At 47.8% G+C, this 22,342-nt stretch overlaps 1 protein-coding gene across 5 annotated transcripts in view; it reads right to left on the bottom strand.

Annotated features, from left to right (window-relative positions):
• The window catches only part of DPF3 (double PHD fingers 3), a 282,885-nt gene that overhangs the window by 77,854 nt on the left and 182,689 nt on the right, over nucleotides 1-22,342 (bottom strand). For all 5 annotated transcript variants that reach the window (XM_031668016.1, XM_031668013.1, XM_031668014.1 and 2 more), the window contains exon 7: nucleotides 3,684-3,821. In XM_031668016.1, the coding sequence (XP_031523876.1) occupies nucleotides 3,684-3,821 (138 nt within the window). The remainder of the gene's footprint in view (nucleotides 1-3,683; nucleotides 3,822-22,342) is intronic.

Here is a 22,342-nt window from a genome sequence, read left to right as displayed (position 1 = left end):
ACATGCAGCTTGGGTCACCCTGCAGCTCTGCTAAAGGGGGAAAAAGTCAGCATTTCACTTCACTGGTGTCCAGACCTTCTCCTGGGGGAGCCACAGATTAGCCTCTTGGATTAAGCTCTCCTATCTGCCCCTCCCCTCCAAAAGCCTCACCAAGGGAGGATCAGGAAGCTGAGACCTTAGGATGCTGCCGAGCTGTCACATCCAATTCAGCACACAGCCCCAGTGGCATTTAGGGGCAGGATGGATGGAAGCCACCCCCTACCCCCAAACAGTGGCAGCAGCTAATGACTGGGTATTAATGATGCTGGCAATTAGTGCTCACAAGAAAATAGTCGGGGGCTGCTCACCAGGGGAATGTGGGAGGGAGCAGAGCACACATTCGGGGCGGCAAGCAAGTCGGCGGCCTGTGTGGTGCAGAGAACCTGGGACGAGCAGCTGCCTCATCGGTTTGTCCAGAGAAATTAGGGACGGGGGAAAGGACAGTTTCTGCAGGCACTAAAGGCCTTTCTGCTGTACCCTCCCCACTAGCAAAACTGGGTTAATCACTGAGTTTTCGAGGAGGACGCTGTGAGATGTCATTAAAAAGGTATTTGTGAGGGTTCTGGAAACCTCTTCATGTGGGGAGGCCCCGGATCCGCCTGGGAACACCTATTATTTTCTAGGAGATTTTAAACCCTTGGCCAGCCAAATGATCCTTTTTGAAGAACCCACTTTCTCATCAGCAGGGTGAGAAAGAGAAAAGGGTGAGGGGGAGTTGGAGTGCGTGCCGCGCACTGACAAGCCCACAGAGGTGAGAACAAGCCACCATGAGATTTCACAGGCAGACATCTCCACATAGGGCGAGGCAGACACGCACAGCTTCCTTCCCAAGCAAGGCTATGTGGCCTCAAGGGGAGGACACAAGAAGGCCAAACACCCCCGCCCACGAAGGAGCGTGAGGAGATCCACAGCCGAGTGCTGGTCTCAGAAGTCAGCCAACTCTGAGGGGATCACAGGGATCGCTGGGGAGACTGACTCCTTGTACTTAGAGTCTGCAGCACACCTCCCCGTGCAGCCACAAACACCAGGCACATGGACACGTGCGCACAAACACACACACGCACACGCACACATGCACACACACAACACGCACACATGCATGCACACGTACACACAAACGCGCACACACACAAGCACACATGTGCACAAACAACATGTGCACACACGTGCACACACACAAACAGCACGCACACACGCAACACGCGCACACATGCGCACACACGTGCACACATGTACACACCCACACCCACGCACACACATGCATAGACACACACACACCGCACTCATAATGAGGCTACAGAAGAACCAAGGAAAATGAGACACAGACAAGAAGCATTCCAAACCCCAGGGCATGAATAAAGGAACAAAACGGCCTGACATTTGAGAAGAGATATGAGGAGATAAGCTAGCACAGGAGAGTGAGAAATAAGGCCACCAAGCTAATAAACACTTTAGAGAGCGCAACAATGGCAAAGAAACGCTTTTCAGGGAGCAACCAAAATCAAAGGAGATTCTTCTCAGCCTCCTTGGGGTAGGAGACAACAGTTCCGTGTGACCTCTTGGTCACTTAGACCAGGGAAAAGAGGAGAGACAGGGAAATGCAAGTATGGGCTGCCTCAGTACAGGTCAGTATCTTTTCCTTTTTGAAAGACAAGGGTGACTGGACCAAGGAAAACTCTTCCCAGAGAGAAGGCCTTAGTGTTGGAGCTCCTCAGTCCCTGGCAAGGAAAGGCGGGCAAGGCTCAGGGGGCGCCTCCTGCTCTGCTGTTCAGGTTCTGTCCAGGTGACCACAGCAGGTGAGAAAGCAAGGGTCTGTCACACTAAAAGTTTGCACCTTGGAAGTGAGCAAAAATTCAAGAAGGTGCTGAAGGCTGAATTGCATCCCCTCCCCACTCCCAAATTCCTATGTTGAAAGCGTAACCCATGGTACCTCAGACTGTGACTTGGTTTGGAGGTAGGGTCCTTAAAGAGGCATTTAAAGAGATAAAGTTAAAATGGGCTTGTTAGGATAGACCCTAATATCCAATCTGACGTGGGTCGGGCACGGCGGCTCACGCCTATAATCCCAACCCTTTGGGAGGCTGAGGTGGGTGGATCACGAGGTCAAGAGATTGAGACCATCCTGGCCAACATGGTGAAACCCTGTCTCTATTAAAAATACAAAAATTAGCTAGGGGTAATGGTGCGTGCCTATCGTCCCAACTACTCGAGAGGCTGAGGCAGGAGAATTGCTTGAACCTGGAAGGCAGAGGTTGCAGTGGGCCAAGCTCACACCACTGCACTCCAGCCTGGCGACAGAGAAAGACTCCATCTCAAAAAAAAAAAATATGAGGAAATGTGGACATAAAAGCAGATGCCAGAGCACGCATGCACAGAGGGACAACTGTGTGAGGGGACAGGAGAAGGCAGCATCTGCAAGCCAAGGAGAGGAAAACAACCCTGCCAGCACTGTGACCTTAGACCTCCAGCCTCCAGAACTGTGAGAAAATTAATTTCTGTGGTTTAAGTCACTCTGTCTCTGGGGTTGTCTTATAAGAACCTAGCAAATCCATAAAGAAGGCAATGTTACAAGGGGAAAGTGGGGTGGAGGTTAAGGGAGACCCTACACTAATCCAAAGAATGACCTTGGCCACAGGTGTGTTCATTATTTCAAATATCTGGTGGAAGTGGCCAGTGGACGTCAGTTGACTAAGTCGATGGCTAACACGCATCCTCTAATCCTAGAGTCTGAGTACTTTTAAAGGTCTGATCCCTTTCCTTGCATTGAGTTGTTCACTTTCAGAATCCCTACCACCAAATCTTCTGAACAAAATTAAATACACATGGCCTGTCCATGAATATTCTTCACTAAAAGAGCTCAGTGTGGCCTGTATCTTCGAGCAGGCTCTAAAGATTCCATTATCCCATTTCTATGTTGAGATTTCTGCAGGCCCAGAGACCACACGGGATATTGTAGAGGAAAGTCAAGTGGAAAATGCTAAGCCCTTTTGGATTCCCTAATTCATAATTGGAAGTTGAGGTAGGAAAGCACAGAAATGGAAACACAAATCTTCAGGATCACTTTGGGTCTTGAGAGCCCAACATCCCAAACAACAAATCCACCCAGATCACATTTGCCATTTGAATGCTGAAGCAAAGAACATGGGGTCTCCAGGCAGCGTGTCTAAGGCAGGAGAGCCCTGTACCAAAATGTGATCCCCTCCCCTCTACAACAAAACCACACCAATAGACAAGAATACTCTAAGGCTCTTAGTGGCCAAGCAGGCATTTCGAATGTCTGTCTGAACTGACACACCCATGACCTATGCCCAACCCAGTCTGAATGGCTCTTGAGGAGCTGAGGGAAAAGAGCTGTAGGTCTGGCATCTGACAGTGGCCAGGTAAGGACTTTCTCTTCTGCTTAACACCTTCCTTCCTCTGGGAGCAGAGCAGGGTGTGTGAGCCCAGCCCTGCTATTGTTGGGCTGAGCTGCAGGGGCAGCTGACTGGCTGGCTGAAAGGGCCAATGCACTACAGCACATTGAGACCACTTAAAGGTTGCTACCAGAAGATGCCAGCGCAGCAGTGAGAAAAAGGAACAAGGAACGCTCCCCAGCCTGCCTAACCCACTTCTTCACTGCCCCAACCTAACAAGTAGGCACTCACGCCTGTGGTTCTCATTTCTGTGGTTGGGTGGGGACCGAGTCTCCTGGTCTTGAGCTTCATCCCCCTCCTCGCTGGCCAGGTGAGTGTGAGCATAGTGGTAGCTGAGCCCCGGTCGGTTCTTGTAGCGCTTGCCACAGACTAGAGAGGAAAAGAGGAAAAAAGGGAGAAATGCAAATATTAGCAACCTGTGCAGCCACCGCTATCATTCTCCCAGACAGTGACCCCATCCATCCACCCCAGAGCCAGGCTTCCCTTAAAACTGTCTCCCATCCTAACACCCCTTTCCCCCACCCAACAGAACCAACACCCTTATAACAACTCAGCTCATGGAAAGAAAAACTGTAAAAGTAAAACGAGGTTAAGAGCTGTGTGAGCACTCCACTGTTTCTAGCTGTGAGACCCAGGGCAAGTCACTTGACCTCCCTGTGCCTCAGTTTCTTCAGAGATAAAATGGGAATACTAACAGTACTTACCTCACAGGGTTATTGTGATAAGTTTATCTCTATGCAAAGTACTTAAAACAGTGTCAGGCATGTTGTAAGGGTAATTGTTATAACGTTGAATTCAAAGGACACTGGGAATCTACCCAATCCAACATCCCATGACACAGATGAGGCAAGTGAGACCCAGCAACGCCAAGTGACTTGCCCAGGAACACACAGCTAGTGTGGCAGAGCCACCAGAATCCATGTCTCCTGGGTTCCTGTGCACTGTCCCTTCCACCACCCCATGGTTGGCCTCTGCAAGAAATAGAAAAGTCTTCTCTGGATAATACTTCTGATGTCTCACCCAGTGATTTTGTGCCAGAAACACATGCTCCACTTCCACCATGAACGCCATGGAGTTAAAGCATCCTTGGTGAGTGTAGTCACCAAGAGCTGGTGCTCCTGATGTCCCAGGGCAGCCAAATCTGTAAAAGGTGCTCTCACAAGTACTACCTCTCAAATGGGGCAATTTGAGCCAAGGGCAGCGAGCAATCAAAATGTGCCTTCTTGGAGCCAAGAAGAAAGGGCAGCAGTTCTGTTGGTTAGATGCTCAGTTCCTGGGAAGCAGAAATCTGGCTAAATGGCTCAAGGTCACACTACCACCCTCAGCCTCCCCACGTACAGTTCATTATCTCAGCCCCTAGGGGGACGGCATTGCTGGTAGCAGAAACCTCGAAGAGTCTTCCCAGTGAAATGTCCATGCCAACCTTCTATGTTTGCCCCCTAGCCTGGGTCCCCATCACAGCCAACCAAACTGCTCTGCTGGAGTGCTTGAAAGTTACAAATTCTAAAAGACCTTCTCCCTTGGGCTGACATGACCGAGTCATACAAGGAAGCATTTCAAGGTGGGACGAGCACAACTTCAGCAGCAGGCCTGGGTTCAAATCCCAGTTCCAGCTGCTGAGGTTCACTGGCTGTGTGGTTCTGAGAGTATAGAGAAATGCTGTTATCCAGTCATCTTATCCAATGATATTATTCTGATAATTATTACTTCTGAGAGAGTTACTTCTGATATTACTTATTACTTCTGATAGAGTTTCTCTTCCTACCAGATTCTCTTGGAGTTTTTCAGTAGACAAACATTGGCCAAGATAATGTCATCTCTTCTTCCCCATATTTACAGAAACTGTTTGATCATAGCTTAGATCATTTGTAAGAACCACCAAAACAATATTTTAAAATGGCAAAAGCAAGCATTATCCAATGTTAATGAAGGCAGATCTAGTGTTTCACTGTTTAGAATGATGTATCTGGCTAATTTTTAGTCTTTACCACATTTAAGTAGTTCCTCTTATTCCTGTTATAGAGTTTTATTATAGGAGAATTCTAGCAACTACCCTTTCAGCATCTACTATAATATGACTCTCCTTTAGTTTGTTGATAAGGTAAATTACGTTGATTTCCTAATATTTCTTATTATTGAACCATTCTTGAATTCCTAGAATGCACTCCATTTGGTCAGAGTATATTATTTATTTGATATACTGCTGCATTCTGTTTTCTAATATTGCATCTTGAATCTGTGCTAAGACTTGAGCTCGATCTATAATTTTGGGACCATCTTTTATTAGGTTTCAATTTTATGGTCATGTTGATTTCTAAAAATGAATTGAGTTTTGCTGCATGAAATTGGACAAGCTGTAGCTCTGTGCCTTTTCTTTTATCTGAAAATGAGGATAACAGTACTTACCTTGAAGGATGGGTAAAGGGATTATAAATAGCATTTGTAAAGCAGTTCTCTCAATACCCAGCACATAATAGATGCTCAGTAAATGGTAAATGAGGGGCAAGGGCTGTCAGCATTTTTTGCTGCATCTTAAGTACTGGACCTTCCTGAAAAGAGGGACTTTGACCCTTGCCTCATATTATAAAGTCTGGCAATTGGTTGGACTTCCTTGATAAGACAAGAGGAGAGTCTGAAATTCAAGTGGGTGACCTAGTGACTGTAAATTCAAGGCCCAATGTTTAGCTCCCACTTATAAGTGAGAACATACGGTATTTGATTTTCTATTTTTGCATTAATTCACTTAGGATAATGGTCTCCAGCTGCATCCATATTGCAAAGGACATGATTTTGTTCTTTTTTATGGCTGTGTAATATTCCATGGAATATACTAAATACTGGGTACACACAGACATGAAGATGGAAATGACAGACACTGGGGGCTCCAAAAGAGGGAAGGGAAGGGAAGGAAGGGGACAAGGCCGGAAAAACTACCGGTTGGGTACTATGTTCACAATTTGGGTGACAGGTTTAATAGAAGCCCAAACCTTAGCATTATGTAATATATGCACATAACAAACCTGAATCTAAAAAAATAAAAAATTAAAATAAATAGGCCTATCATTGGCTACTTACATTCATATATTCTCTCTTCCGCTCTCTCATAAATATTGTAAAAAAATAAAATTAAAATAAAATAAAAGAGTACTATGCATCTCAATTCCATGTGACTCAGGAAGCCGGACCCAAAGAGGCCCCTGAGGTGCACTCTGGATCTGCTCGTGGCTTTTTCTATTTAGCTTTTTGGATAATCTGAAGTTAATACACAGCAAATTATGGGGTCATTGCATATAAATCCATTTAGTCGCCAAGCATACTGTTAGTAAGGAATAAATGTTTACTAAAAGTAATGATAATGATATCAGTATTTACACAAAGAGGCCTCAGCCGCCTCTGCAGATCCCCAGTATAAACTCACAGCATTTCACTTGTGCCATTTTGTTATGTCAATCATCACTGTTGCTTAATCACACAATTTCAGGATCTTAATGGTCATTCGGTCTATCTAGAGAAGTGTTTTATTCCCACCAACTCTAGAAGGCCTGTTCTGGACAACTCCATTGATAGGGAACTCACTACCATTCAGAGCAGGCGTTTCTCCTTTAGACTCCCTGAATTACGGCTATGTCTGCACTGAAGGACCTCTCTTAAGGACAATTTCATATCAATTTCATCTTGATATCAACAACTCCACCTCATATGTTGACATATACATACTACACATTAAAACATATTTGTTGAGTGGCTCATGAACGAATACAGAACCACTTTGTGGGAAGGCCAGGAGATGGGGGAAGAGGCAAGCTTGTAGAATCTAATACTTCTACCCACATTAAGCTCAGACTAATTGTTCTTAAAAATCTACAAAACCAAACCTAAGCAAAAATATCCTTCCCCAACATGGTAGAAAGTAATAATGTTTAGAGCAAATCCTTTTGCTAGAACAGAGATTCTCAGACAGTGGTCCCCAGACCAGCACCATCTACACCTCCTGGCAACCTGTTAGAGATGCAAACTCTTGGGCTCCACCCCAGACCGACTGAATCAGAAACTCTGGGGGTGGGGCCCAGTGATCTAGATTTTTAAAAGCCCTCTAGGTGATTCTGATGCACACTAAAGTTTGAGAACACTGGGCTAGAAGGCTGGGTCTATTTAGGCTTGACTCCACCCACCCTACGTCCCCATGCCCTTCTTGATGGATGACCGTGGCAGGCAGGGGCAGGACAGGCAGCCTTGAGACCTTCGTTCAGTTATTAACAGAATCAGGACCCGACAGTACATGGAGGTCCCAGAAGCCAGACTTCTTCACGAAGAACCCTCTGGTGGGAGCTCCATTTTTAACCAGGTATTTGTACCATGTCATTCTTCCATCACCAGGTCTTCAATTCAAGAAATATTTATTAGTCACCTAATATGTGCCCCACCCTCTGCCACAAGAAGGACAAAAATGAACAAGCCCCAGACCCCTCCATGGAGGAGGGAGGTGGGTTGAATACAAGCCAGAGGGAGGTGGGTTGAATACAGTGAGTCCGTGCCAGGCAAAGAGGGACATCAAAGAGGGGCCAGGAAACTGGCTTGAGCGAGTGGGGTACGGCTTCCCAGAGTAGGAGCCCCTGACATAAGCAGGACTTCAGCAGACAAAGGGGGCCCAAAGCACATGCAGTCATCACCTCTGCAAGCTGCGAGAAGTCTAACCAAGTTGAAGAGGTGGAGCGGTGGGGGTGGATGTGAGGAAGACTAACAGGAGAGGAAGCTGAGCAGGGCTTTATCCCAACGATGGGGCAGCCAGGGGAGGATTCTATCCTGAGGACCAACTTAAGCAGATTGACATGTTAGAAATACTGCTTACGATTGTAGGGCAGAATACGGATTTGAAGGTGGCGAGGGGCTATTTCAATTGTTTACCTGTGAAACAATGAGGACTTGTGCATGGAGAGGCAAAATGGGGTGGGAGAAGGCTTAACGAGAGAACCTGGTGGAAGAGGGAGTGAGTAAGAAAGCAAGGAGGAACCCAGAAAGACTAACATGGCCTTCCTGGCCATGCCCCACCCAGCCCCATCCACCTCTCCAGCCTCTTCTGACACCATATTCTGCCTCCTGTGCGGCCCTCCTGCTTGTTGGCCTTTTCACTTATTACAGATTTCTCTTCCCACCACAGAGTCTTCGCACAAGCTCTTTCCTCTGCCTAGACTGTCCCCATCCCCAATTTGCCTGATTAAGGTCTAATCATCCCTCTGATCTCAGCTCAAAAGTCCTCCCCCAGGGAAGTCTTTCCAATCAAAATTACAACCTTAGTTTTTTGCCTTCCTAGGACTAATCACGTGTCAATACAGACAGTCCGTAATTTACAATGGTTTGACTTTTGATTTTTCAGCTATATAATGGTGTGAAAGCAATACACATTCAGTAGAAACCACACCTTAAGGATCTATACAACTGTTCTGTTTTTCAGTACAGTATTCAATAAATTACATGAGATATTCAATGCTTTATTATAAAATAGGCTTTGTGTTAGATGATGTTGGCCAACTGTAGGATAATGTACATGTTCAAAGTAGGCTAGGGCTGGGGGCAGTGGCTCACACCTGTAATACCAGCACTTTGTGGGGGCCAAGGTGGGAGGATCCCTTGAGCCCAGGAGTTGAAGACCAGCCTAGCCAACATGGTGAAACCCCGTCTCTACAAAAAATACAAAAATTAGCCACGTTTGGTGGTGCACACCTGTAGTCCCAGCTACTCAGGAGGCTGTGGTGGGAAGATCACTTGAGCCCAGGAAGCAGAGGTTGCAGCGAGCTGAGATCACACCACAGCACTCTAGCCTGGGTGACGGAGCAAGACCCTGTCTCAAAAAAATAAAATAAAGATGTAGGCTAGGCTACGCTATGGTTTAGTAGGTTTGGTAGGTTAGGTGTATGACATGCATTTTCGACTTAGAATATTTTCAACTCATGATAGGTTTGCCAGGACATAGCCCCACTGTAAGTGGACGAGCACCTGTAGGCGTCTCTCTCACTGGCAGCAAGCATGGCAGGTCCTGTGTGTCCACAGGCGCTGTGTCCTGATGACCAGCACAGGGCCTCACTTGAGGCAGGTGACCAATGTCAGCTACGGAAAGCAAAGAAGATGCCCATGTTTCTGACGTGGGCAACTGGGTAGAAGGATGAAGGAGGAAAAACAGATTTAAAGAAGGAAGAGAATGAGTTGAATTTACCTGAAGCTTGGGAAAGAGATGTAGATTTTGGAGCTGGCAGGGTAGCAATGGATGTTATAAGTATGGGAAAAAGTGTCAAGAAGAGATTGTGGAGAGAGAAAAGAGAGGCACCTACACAGGATAGAACTCAGAAAACACCAGGATCGTAAGAGACTGGTGAAGAAAGAGAAACTGATTTTTTTTTTTTATTATTTGTTTAGAAAGGATTGAGTGTGGTGGCTCACTCTTATAATCCCAGCACTTTGGGAGGCTGAGGCAGGAGGATCACTTGAGGCCAGAAGTTCAACACCCACCTGGGCAACATAGAAAGGCCCCATCTTTGCAAAAAATAATTCAAAATTAGCCAGGTATGGTGGCATGCTCCTGTAGTCCCAGCTACTTAGGAGGCTGAGGTGGGAGGATCACTTGAGCCCAGGAGGTTGAGGCTGCAGTGAGCCATGATTGTGCCACTGCACTCCAGCCTGAGTGACAGAGATTCTGTCTCAAAAAATAAAAATAAAAAAATAAAAAAAATTTAATAATTGTTTAGAAACATAAGCCAAAGGAATAGGAGGGTTTCAAGACGACAGTAACAATGACACCACCCGTCACAGCTCCTGCCAGCAGCTGCTGAGTGTTTACCATGGACCAGGCCCACTCCAAGTGCTTCAAGTAAATTGACTCACAGCAACCTGCATCCCCATTTTAAAGAAGGACGAGGAGATTCTGCACCGAGGCAGAGCCACAGTCATAAATTAGATGCCTGAGAAGGGTCAAGAAGGTTGGAGACTAAGAAGAGACCACTGGATTTGGAAATTGGGAAGTTGCCTTAACAAGAAGAGAATCCACAAAGTTGAGGAGCACAACTGCAGGGTGCTCCGAGAAATGAGGAAGTGCTGATGGGGCCAGCTGTGGGAGGAGGAAAGACGGAGGTTGGTGAGTGGAGGGGAGCTTAGGATCAGGGGAGACTGGGGTGGAGCCTGTGTTTTACTAGACTATTCTGACTCCCAAGTCTTAGTCCTTGGAATGATTTCATCGTAGGGGCAAGAGGAAGAGTGCAGACTTCCAAGATTTGTTTTGGTTGGATTGCATCAGGATCAAACTGCTTCATTACAATGGAAAGAAACATCTTGAAATCCTGCTTTGACTGGCTTAGAAAAGCCAGCACTGTTTCTCCTTCTGTGTTTAATCATGTCTTCCTGTCACCGCAAGCACCATGGGCCAGCTTCGTGAGCCTGTGACCTGTGTGTCCAGACAGGGCCCAAGTTCAGAAAGGCCCCACACTTGGTTTAATGCCCTGCTGTTGCCATCTTGAAATTCTTAATATTTGTTGAAAAGGGGCCCCCACATTTTCATTTAGCAGCTGACCCTACAAATCACATAGCCGGTTCTAGAAGCCTGTTGGGTTCAGAGTGGAGATCTGGGACTAAGTTACTCCAAATAGCTGACCTGATAGTCTGAGAGCTGCCAAGGTGAATCTGGGTCCCAACCAGCACTGAGTCAGGCATAAAATTCCCTTCTGAGATAACATTGAAAGTCTGGCCAGAGTGGTTAGCCACTCAGTAGTCATCATCTCAGTGCCATCAACCACCCAGGCCTGGCTTTAGGCTCTGCCCTCAGAGAAGCAGAATCTGCAGCAGGTAAGTGGGCAGGCTGGATCTGAACTGCCTGGGTTCAAGTTCCAGGTCTGCTGTTGACTGTGTGATCTTGGGCAAGTTACTAATCCTCTCTGTGCCTCAGCATCCTCTCCGTAAAACAAGGTGGATCATGACAGCACACCTGCTCCCCGCAGGGAGACCCATATGAGAGAATGCATTTAAAACAAAGCCCAGCTCATAGGGAGTCGCGGTTGTTCTCAGCTGCTCTCATCACCACTGCTGTCAAAGTGGCCCAACAAAGAGGATAAACCCCAAAGTGGGGAGTTATTTCTCCTCTGAAGTCTGGAGTGGAATAGCAAGGAAAAGAGGGTGGGAAAAGAAACATTTTGAAAATAAAGTACTGGAACCATCTGCTCTCCTTTTATCATGTCGGCATTCTCACTCTGGAAATATCTGTCGTGCAGAATCAGCCTGAGCTCCCAGGGGCGCTGAAGCAGCAGAGAGGGCCATGCCCCGTCTTCCCACTCCAGTCTCCTTCCCCGGAGGCAAGCGCTTTTGCATCATGCACCTCTGAAGCCACCACCCCTGGGACCAGTCGGCCCTGCCTGTGTACGACCTAAGGTCCTTCTTTTCACCTTGGCAAGCGTGCACCTGGAGTTTGTGTTCCTGGCACGGTGCACATGGAGAGCAGTGGCTGTGACAATAAGAGAGGTCCAGCTTGCCTTCTCTCTCTCCTTCCCCCTGGGGCGGATCCATCTGTCAAGCTGCAGAAGGAGTGTTTTGCCCACTTCCCAATCCAGAACTGGATTCTGCATGCAGGACCTCCTGTCTGGAGTCACGGATGCCTTCAGTGCTGCTCCCAAATATTTATTGCACACCCCTGCCCCCTTCAATCCTACCCCACTCACTCCTAGCCTGGGCGGGGGTCGGGGGGGAGTCGGGAGGAGGAGGAATCAGGGGCAGCTTGTGTGAACAAAGCCACTGCAGCAGACAGCAGAATCCTTCCTGCCGGGGAGAAGCGGCCGCCTTCCCCACTGATAACTTAATGACTCTGGCACATTTTCATCAGCCCAACTTGGAGCACACAGTGGGTATCTGAGCCAGTGGTTTCCGAGAGACTGAAAGCACTGACTGAAGGCAATTACAGGATGAGCGTCCCAGAGACAAAGCCTGGGCCCTGGGAGTCACCAGCCAGTCACCAGCCGCATCGCATTCCCAGCTCTGCCCCGTGGCACTGACATACAACCCTGAGGACACCGCTGCCTTCTCTCTGCAGCTGGACTTCCTCATCTGTCACCCAGACCCCACTGTGCCTGTCATCTGCCGAGGCCTCCAAGGCATCAGACCTACCATCAGGCAGCACCCATTCCCATGCAGAATCTCACAGCTCAGGAGGCAAGGATTCCCATTCCACAGATGATAAAAATGAGTCTGGGGGAGTTTAAGCAATTCTCTGGATGGCACAGCCAGAGTCTGAGCCCTGGTCTCTCTGCCCTTGAAGCATGTGACTAAAAGGTATGCTGGTGAGTCTCTGGCACTGCCTCCCTCCCCACCCACCCCAACAGCCTGGGGCTGACTGGCATGGCCTGCTTCACCCATGCTCCCTTGCTCTCGGCAAGAAGGAGGCAGCAGCAGGAGAACAGAGGGTGGGAAGAAAAACACATGGGGACCTGGGCCCTGCCCTGCTTGGGCACTGTGCTGTACGGGGGCCCACCTCCAAGACGACAGTCCTGCCTGGCTCTGGGAACCCCGTGTCTCCCCTGCTCCTTGGAGCTGGGGATAGGGAGGGCCTCCCGCTCTCCCTGTCAGCACCTTCATCTTGCCCACACCTTCATCTTGCCCACACCTTCATAATCACTCTGGCTTCCAATTCCCTTCCATCCAGCCCTTCTGAGTGGAATCTCACGTCCTGCCAGATACCATTTTGGCGCATATTCACACCCTACCAGACTGGTCCATGGAAGTTTGGGGCCACCAACACCTCCCAACAGCCCTCCGTCTTCTCTCTGCAGAACCATCTGGGGAATGCAGGAATTCCCACAACCAATTCCCCTGAGCAGGGAGAAGCCCCAGCCAAGAAAAGCCCTGTGTGACTCCCAGATACAAGCTCAGATCGGGATAAAGCCCAGGAGATACTTCCAAAAGCCGCCTGCTCAGACTGGCTACCCAGGGTACAGCTGTTCATCCCACAGTCAGTGCAACTGGCCAGGATTTTCTCAAAAGCCAGTGGTGGACTCAGCCCCCAACTGGGCTTCTTCTCCCTCCCCTGCCCTTGAAGCTCAGAGGCCAGCAAACTCGGTGGCCTTCTAGAGACTGGGGGTCTGGTCCTGGGTCTGATACTAACCCGCTATGCACCCTTGGACAAATTCATACCTTTCTGGGTCTTGATTTTCTTATCTGCAGAATATGGGGGTTGGATCAGATGATCTCTAAGTCCTTTGCATTCTAGCACTTCACAACTCTCTGTAGGTCCTGAAGCTATTATCTCCTCAACTGTGATAGGAAAATGATGAGGCTCCCAGGGGCTGGCTACACCCACCTCCCCCCACCCCACCCCGCCCTCCTGTGGCTTCATACCTTCTTTCAGGCCACCCTTGATGCTTATTTTAAGCTGAATTCCTTTGGATGGAGACACAGGGGACTGGGGGTGGGGTAAAACACCCTGATTTTTCACAGCCATATTCCTTGGGGCCTGGCGGGGACCCAGGATCTACCAAACTCCAGTGACCCAAAAGTCCTGTGTCTTCATCAAGGGGCAGTGTCCTGCTTATTTTAGGAATTTACTAGATGTGAGGAAGAACAGAGAGAAGCAACCAGACTCTCATTTCAAAATATTCTATCACCTGATTTCTGGATCCTCAGCAGGGAAATGCAGAAACCCCTAAAACCAAAGCACTCCATGTGTTATGGGAACGCTTCCTGCCCTGCTGAGAAGCTGAGTAACAGAAGGCTGGTGAAGTCGGGAGTCTGCCTTCTTGGGTCAGCTAATTCGCAACGTGACCTTGGGCAAGTGACTTAATCTCTCTCAGCCTCAGTTTCCTCGTCTGTAAAATGAGGGCAATACAGTTTGTAGCTTGCGGAGGCGTGTGAGAACTGCAGGAGTTCATCTTCTTACAATGCTCAGCCCAGTGCCTGGCACACAGCACATGTTCAACAAACATCAGCTATTTTTGATCATTCATTTAACTTGATCAGATGACTTCCCTAGATTCTGACAACTCCAGCAGCTAGGGCACAGAACACAACTGGGGCCCCGGCTTAGGTTAGTTTCTCGATTCGGTATAAAGAAAATAAATATTTATTGAGAATATCTATGAACCAAGCAGTGAGCTAATTGTTTTTACACATTGTCTCATTGAACCCTCTTGGAAACCCACTAAGGTTAATATTATTGTCCTCACCTAACAGACCAAAAAACCAAGGCTCAAAGAGGTTTTGCGATTTGCCTGAGGTCACGGCTAGGAAGTGACCTGGTAAAGATTCAAATCCTGGCTTTCTGACTCCGGAGCCACCTCCTTCCACCTGGCATCCCTTGCAGGGCAGTGTCTTTGATTCCTGATTCTAGAGAGTGCTGCATTAGCATGTCCTTAATTAGCTTAAATTAAGAGTGAAACTGAATTCTCTTTTCAATTTTACAATAAAAATAATTTAAATAATAAATGTCATTGTCAACATTTCTGGGGAAGGTAAAAAGAGAAAGGTCAAAAATCAGACCTGATTACACTAAGCTGAGGCAGCCCCCAGGCATCTGGGAATCTTGCTAGCATCCTCTCTCTGAAGATCTCTGTACACCTCCCATGCCAGGACATCAGTGCAGCCTCAAATGCTGAGCAGGCTTTATTTGTGAGTTCCAGGCTATCCAGTGTGATTCCCCGCCCCCTGCCTGAGGTAGGCCTTCTTCCACCTACAATGTCAGTGTAAGCTCCTCAGTTCCTTTGAGGAAACAACAAATGTCCATTAGCATCTGTTAGATGTTTCTGCCTGGATTCCTGCCATTTCTACCAACTCATATGTCAGCTTCATCACGCTCCCAAAATTACTTCCCCCCTTTAGGATATTCCAGTTAAGCCTCCCCTTGTGTCTCAACGACCCAAGTGCAAGATGTCAAGAGTCATCATTGCCACCTCCCTCTCTCCTCTCTCCTGCTCTCCACACCCTGTCCATCATCTGCTGGGTTCTGTGAATTTCTCTTTCATTAAGTCTTCCTTGTCTGCCCCATCCATTTAACTCCTGCTATCACCACCATCCAGATTTCACGTCTTCTCCTAGCTGACTAGAAAAGACTCTTCTCAGTCATCAGGCTCCAGGCTTTCCTCCCTGAACACCGAATCCTACAGATCAACCTTCCTAGAGATGTCTCCAGGATTGTCATGAATTACCACTGACCATGCAGGCCAACCTGTAAGCCAGGGGTCCCCAATCCCCCGGGCTACAGACTGACACCTGGGCTGCACAGCAGGAGGTGAGTGGCGGGCAGGCAAGCGAAACTTCATCTGTATTTACAGCCGCTCTCCATCACTCACATTACCGCCTGAGCTCCACCTTCTGTCTGATCAGATTAGATCTCACATTAGATTCTCACAGAAGCACGAACCCTACTGTGAACTGCACATGCAAGGGATCTAGGTTGTGTACTCCTTATGAGAATCTAATGCCTGACGATCTGTCACTGTCTCTCATCACCCCCAGATGGGACCATCTTGTTGAGGGAAAACAAGCTCAGGGCTCCCACTGATTCTACATTATGGTGAGCTGTATAATTATTTCATTATATATTGCAATGTAATAATCATACAAATAAAGTGCACAATAAGTGTAATGTGCTCAAATCATCCCAAAACCCGCCCCCCACCCCTGGTCCGTGGAAAAATTTTCTTCCATGAAACCAGTCCCTGGTGCCAAAAAGCTTGGGTACTGTGGCTCTAAGCACCTCAGCCTGATGTTCTCAGCAGCCCTGGTCTAACTCTGTGCCCCCAATCTCCCTAACCACATGCTCTGGGTTAGTCGAGCTGATCCTTCTTCTTTCCTGGTATGCACAACCCACATTCCCTTCTCCAGACATTCATCAACAGTTTGGAAGCACCACTGCTGCGGCTGGGCTGCAAGTTGATTCTGGCCTGGACCCTGCCCTCAGAAGGCTCAAAGTCCAGCCTGAGGGAGCAGAGAAACAAATTGTCATCACATAATGTGGGAGACAGCCTACCAGGAGGTATGCACAAGGTACCAGCAGCTTCCAGAAAGGGGGAGTGACAGTACATGTGGTGGGGGAGAGAAGGAGAATGAGAGCGAGAAAAAGAAAGAGAGAGATGAATGACTGGGATCAAATCCTGGCTCTGCCATTTATTCACTGTATGACCTCAGGAAAGTTAATTAACCCTTCCTCTCCCCAGTTGCCTTATCTGTAGGATAGAGATGACCAAAGCATCCATCTCACAGCACTTTTGTGGGGGTTAAAGAGTTAATATAGATGAAGCCAACAGAATATTCCAGGTCTATAATATAAGTCAACAAACTTCAGCATTATCATTATTATCTCTTCCCCCTACCCCTGGGCACACCCATCCACCCCTGGGGACCAACATCAATTCCATCCATGTGCCCTAAGGGCCTTCTTGGCATCCTGGGGCTGCACCCTGTGACATAGCAACCCCTCTTCATGTGACCATTCCCTGCCCTGTTCCTTCAGTGCTCACTGTCCCCTCACTTAAATACCGCCCAGCAGCGTGCTCTCTCCTGTGCAATATCAGACTTTCTCCTCCCAGGTATATTGGAGAAAGAAAATAAGAAGACCAAGGTGGGGGAAACCTTTGTCAAGCACATGCCACGTGCAAAGCTTTTTATATACATCATCACAGTCAGCTTTCCCACCGTGCCCCATTCCCACGCACACCGGAGGACATGGAGACTCCCAGCAGCAAATGACTTTCTCGATGTCACAGATAACAAGCAGCAGAGCCACTCCAAAGTCAGGGCACATCCTGCTTCACCCAGCTCTCTGCAACCTGGCAGACCCATCAGGCTCCTTGCTTTCCTATACTCCCCACCATGACTCAAAATAAGAGAGATCAAAGGCCATGCACCAGGCCCTGCAGCCTCACAGTTGTACTTCTAGGAAACGATAAAGCATTATGCAAACGTATAGCTGGAACAGTGCTTTTAGTAGTAAACGGATATTAGGCTGTCTAAACATCTAACAGTAGAACATTGAGCAAATTATGAGACATGTCCGTAAGCTGTGGCACATCTGTGTAATAGAATACTATACAGTCCTAAAAACTATGTCATAAAATCTGTTTATTGACACAGAAAGATGTTCCTGATGCATCACTGAGTGGGGCAGGGGGCATTAAAATGGTATGTATCATTTATTCGTCGTCGTCGTCGTGTGTGTGTGTGTGTGTAGACAGAGATAGAATTAATCCTAGAATGGAATACAGCAAAACAAAATGTAAGTTATCTCTGAGGAGTGAGATTATGGGTGACTTTTATTTTTCCACTTTTTTTTTTTTTTTTTTGAGATGGAGTTTTGCTCTGTTACCCGGGCTGGAGTGCAAGGCGTGATCTCAGCTCACTGCAACCTCTGCTTTGCATATCTGTAATTCCTGATTATTCTGCAATGAACAAATACTATTTCCATAGAAAAAGTTATTTAAAAAATAATAAAAAGCACCTCTACAATTGTTAGTATCTACCCTGTTATGGGCCATCTTCACAGAAATAGGAATTGTCACGAGGTTTGCATCGAGAAACAGTTAGTGGAGAACAAGGTTGTGACCGAATAGAAAATAACTCCAGAGGGTGTGGGTCACAGCCCAGAGAAGACAGGTGCAGGTTAGAAGGTCAAATGCCAAGATGAGAGCCCTGGAGGAGAGGAGGCGGAGATAGGAGGGTCTAGAGACAGCAAAGAGAAACTCCTCCTTCTCCCCAGCCCTGCCTCTGGCCAGTCCTGCCGGAACACCTGCAACCTGTGTCCATGACACAATGGCATTTAAATATTTAAACAGACCCAGCTTTGCTGGAACAATGCACTCAGTCTCCAGGGATCAATCCCATGCCACAAGCCTCGCTCCACAAATCAAGTTTCTGGGGGCACCGAGCCTTTCCTACCCTCCCCCATCGCACCCCCATCCAAGGACCTGCAAGACAACTGAGTGATGAGCCCGGTTTCCCTTCAGCGGCAAAGGCAGTGAGCCTGAAGGCCGCGTTATTGGCTTTTCCACTGCAGCTTGAAGCAAAAAGCACGTGAGCCTTAAAGAATATGGGCCTTAATGCCCTCAAAAAAAAAATTGTTTTTGGCAAAACTGCAAGAGTCATCTAACTCCCCCTGCTGCACTTGGTTAGGGGTAAAACCAGGGTAGTTTGAAAGAGGTTGATGTCAAGCAGATTTTCTGGGACTGCCTTGGGTTCAAGCTTTTGTCTGTCCAATCCGCAGATCCACCCATCCCATCGCACCTCTTGGCCTGTGGTACAGTTTCCCGTGGCATTCCCCAATCCACTGCTCCCTTCATGTCCTCCAGACATCTTGCCTCCCTAATAAAGAGCATCATTGTTAAGCTGCTGCCTGAGAAGAAAGGTGCCACTGTGCGGGGAAGGAGTGCTGATGAGGGCAGTCCAGAGGCCCAAGGGAGGAGCCATCCCCTCATGGACAAAGGAGGAAACCAGTGCCATAGCGATTGAGGTGTAGAACCAGGACTAGACGTCCAGCCTGTTCCTCCCATCAGCCTGATACCCTTCTCTCTGAAGTCTACCACCGCCGAGGAACAAGAGACTTTAGAACCGGAAGAGACCCTAGACCCTATTCTGATACTACCCTCACTGGTTTGGCAACACACTCCCCAACTGGGTTTCTAGAAGGGAGGCAACAGCGTGAAGTGGCAACACAACTGAAGATGCACATCTGTGGGGTGGAGGTGGTAGAGAACAAAGACTTTGCCGAGACAGAGGCTGCCTTGAGAGGACCCATTCCTGGTGTGTGACACCGGATGGGACTCAGGGGTGAGTCATGCTTCTAGGAGGGCTTTAGCCACGTCTATTTGCCTTTTGTCACTAATCTAGCCTAATGCCCTAGTTGGGGGGCAGTGATTTTAATAGATTTAACTTTAAAAGGCTGGAAATCATATAATTCATTCCATTCCACTCAACTGTAATTACTACCTGACTCCAGCCTGCCAGCCCGATGCCTAGAAACTGCCCGTCGACAGCGGCCAGGGCTTCACCTCATAAGTAAGGTGTGCGTGCTCATTAATTAACTTTGAAAACGTTTCTTCTGCAGCCTCAAGAGAACCAAACTCCAGGGTAGGAGAGCATACTTAAGGGGCAGTTAGTGTGGAAGATGTCCTAGGGTATGGCGGTTCTAGAGTTGAGGACACTGGGATCATATCCCAGTGTTCGCATCCTAGATCCCAGTTGTGTGACCATGGACAAGGCCCTACACCTCTCTGAGCCTCAGTTTCTTCAGAGTAAAGTGAGGTCAACAGTCCCTGCCTCTCCGGGTTGGTGGGGGGTTTACAGAGATAATCCATGTGAAATACTTAGCCTAGTGCTCTACACACCCTAAGCACCCACTCACAGGCATTAAGACCATGATTCAGAAAACACTTTGAGGAGAAAAGAAAACTTCCCACACTGCTTCCCTTGTGTCTAGCAAAAGGGCATATGCCTGCTTTGCTCCTCCCCGCATGGCTAATGCTTAGAAACAAAATGTTCTCCCTGAACAACACATCGTCATCACCAACTTCTTTTCTATGATGTTTCTTGAACAAAGAAAATGGAAAAGTGGGTCTCTCATCAGGAGTTGGCTCCAATGACGCTAACAGAAAAATTCAGGCTTGGGAACAATTAGGAAGAGAAGAGGCAAACTCTTGAAATGACTTTTAAAACTTTCTAGTAGCCCAAATCCAAGGATTCCTTCCACATACCTGTCCCCAATTACCATCCCGCCTATAAAACGGGGCTAAGGATACTGCTAGGATTTAAAGCGACTAAGTGAATGAAAAATCAAGCACTGGATTGCTGAGTTGTATATCAATGCGAAATAAATGGAAAGAATAGATTCCAAGGAGACCAACTAAAACACTGGTGCAAGCCAGTGGCAACCTGCCTGGAGAATTCCTGGAGACTCCAGAATGTCCAGATGCAAAAAGCAGGGAATAACAAGAGCTGAGCAGTCAGGAGCCAGTAGCCTTCATGTTTAAATGAAGTAGGACTTATCACTGTCAAAAGCCAGTATACACAAGAATCCCCTGAAGAGCTCTCAGAAAATGCAGGCCCCTTGGCCTTCCCTTCAGTGATTCCGATACAGGAGGCCTGATGTGGGGCCCAGGAGTCTGAATTCTAAGAAGCATCTAGGCATTGCTGTGCAGCTGGTCCAGGTCTACACTTTCACAAACACCAACAGCCTTTTCCACAATGTCCTATCAGTTGCTGTCTTTGTGCATAAGAACACTTCTCCTTAGGCAAGAGATTAAAAGGGAAGAAACAGAACTTTAATCCTTAAGCTTGGTAAACTTTCAAGGTAATTAAAAGAGACTGGTTACTTGCTGGAAAACAAAGTATTCATACATCCATACACCATGGATTGGGTAAAACATCAATCACATTCAGGTGATTTAATATTTCTCTGAGATGGAAGAAATTCAATGACTGAGTGAAAGGCATCAGGCAAACTCTCTATCACCTGGCATTAGCAGCTACAATAATATTCCAGCCACCCATTTTGAAAAGGAAGCTTGGAGAGGGAACACATAGGACCACTATCTTCAGGAATGCATTCCAGGAAGGGTTAAATAAATCACATCAGAATATAGCTTATTACCACTCCACATAAACCCAGAAAGGGGTTGGGGTCCAAGGTGATCTAATATTTTCATAAGTAACTCGAAAGATGGAGTGGGAATTATGCAAATCACACCATAGATGATACAAAAATGGCAGGGATGGCAAATCTGTGGAGAATGAAATTTAACTACTGGGCAATGTCTTTAAATTTGCCTTTATTGAATCTTGTATATTGAAGTCACATATTATTGGATCTGTTTATTGAGACTCAATGGGACCAAACGCAGGTGATTTATGGAAGAAGGAATAATCAAATGCATAAGTAGAAAAGAGCATGCACCTGGAGAGGCATCGACACCAGGGCTGGGACAGGCTCCGACTGGTAAGTTGATGAGAGGGTGGACAGGGCATAAACAAGGAAATACGTCTGTTGCTCTTTGAGCCACCTGGACTTGACGCTGCTTCCTAGGAGTGTCATGCTTAAGTGTAGACCTGGAAGGGAATTCCGAGCAGGGTGCCACAGAGACTATGGGTTGGGGTCCTAAGTCAACCAAGAACGTACGGGATGTTCAGAAGGTCTCCCAAATGGACAAAGCCCTAATGTGCCTATTCGTTAGGGAAAGATGCGCAAACGACAAGGGGACCTGTAGGAGAGAAAATTTTCAGCTCCTATTAAGGAAAAACACTCATTCGAAGCACAGCTGGCATCTTGGAAGAAAGGGCAGCTTATGGTAACACCATCCCTGGGGACCCCTCGAGGAGGCGGCCAGACACCTCTCTACTTAGGATGCATTAGAGATTATTAAAAGCACTCCTTGCCCAGTTTGGGGGTGGGGGGGTGGGCCTCGTGACCTCTCCAAAGGTCATTTCTATCCCAAAGGATCACATGTCTGAAGGGCACCAGATAAAAATAAAGTCTATTAATCACCGAGCTGCCACACAATTTCCTAAGAGAGCCAGAACAGAGAAGGGTAATCGACGGTGGCCCCTGCTCCACCGAGAGAGGGAGAGGAGGCAGCACGCATGCGGACAGAGCCAAGAAAGCAGCCACTGAGACTTCCAGAAAGCCTGCCATCAGGCCTCCCAGGCACTACAGGGCACACAGAAGGCGGGAGAGAGCCCGCGGGGAGGGCAACGGGAGAAGCCAAGGGCACTGAGAGCCCCGAAACGAAGCCACGGGGGCTCAAGAGAGAGCGCGTGATGCAAGCACTTTGCAGAAGAGGGGTGCCCAGTAAGAGAGGGACGCCCCCAAAGGGCACTTCATGGAGATGATCCACAAGGAGGCAGAAGTCAGAGGCAAAGGTGGGAGGAGAGGAACTGGGAGG

Source organism: Papio anubis, chromosome 7 (assembly GCF_008728515.1).
Source record: "Papio anubis isolate 15944 chromosome 7, Panubis1.0, whole genome shotgun sequence".
Classification (NCBI taxonomy): Eukaryota; Metazoa; Chordata; class Mammalia; order Primates; family Cercopithecidae; genus Papio; species Papio anubis.
The sequence above is the reverse complement of the archived record's forward strand: the minus strand, read 5'-3'. Positions and strand labels throughout refer to the sequence as shown.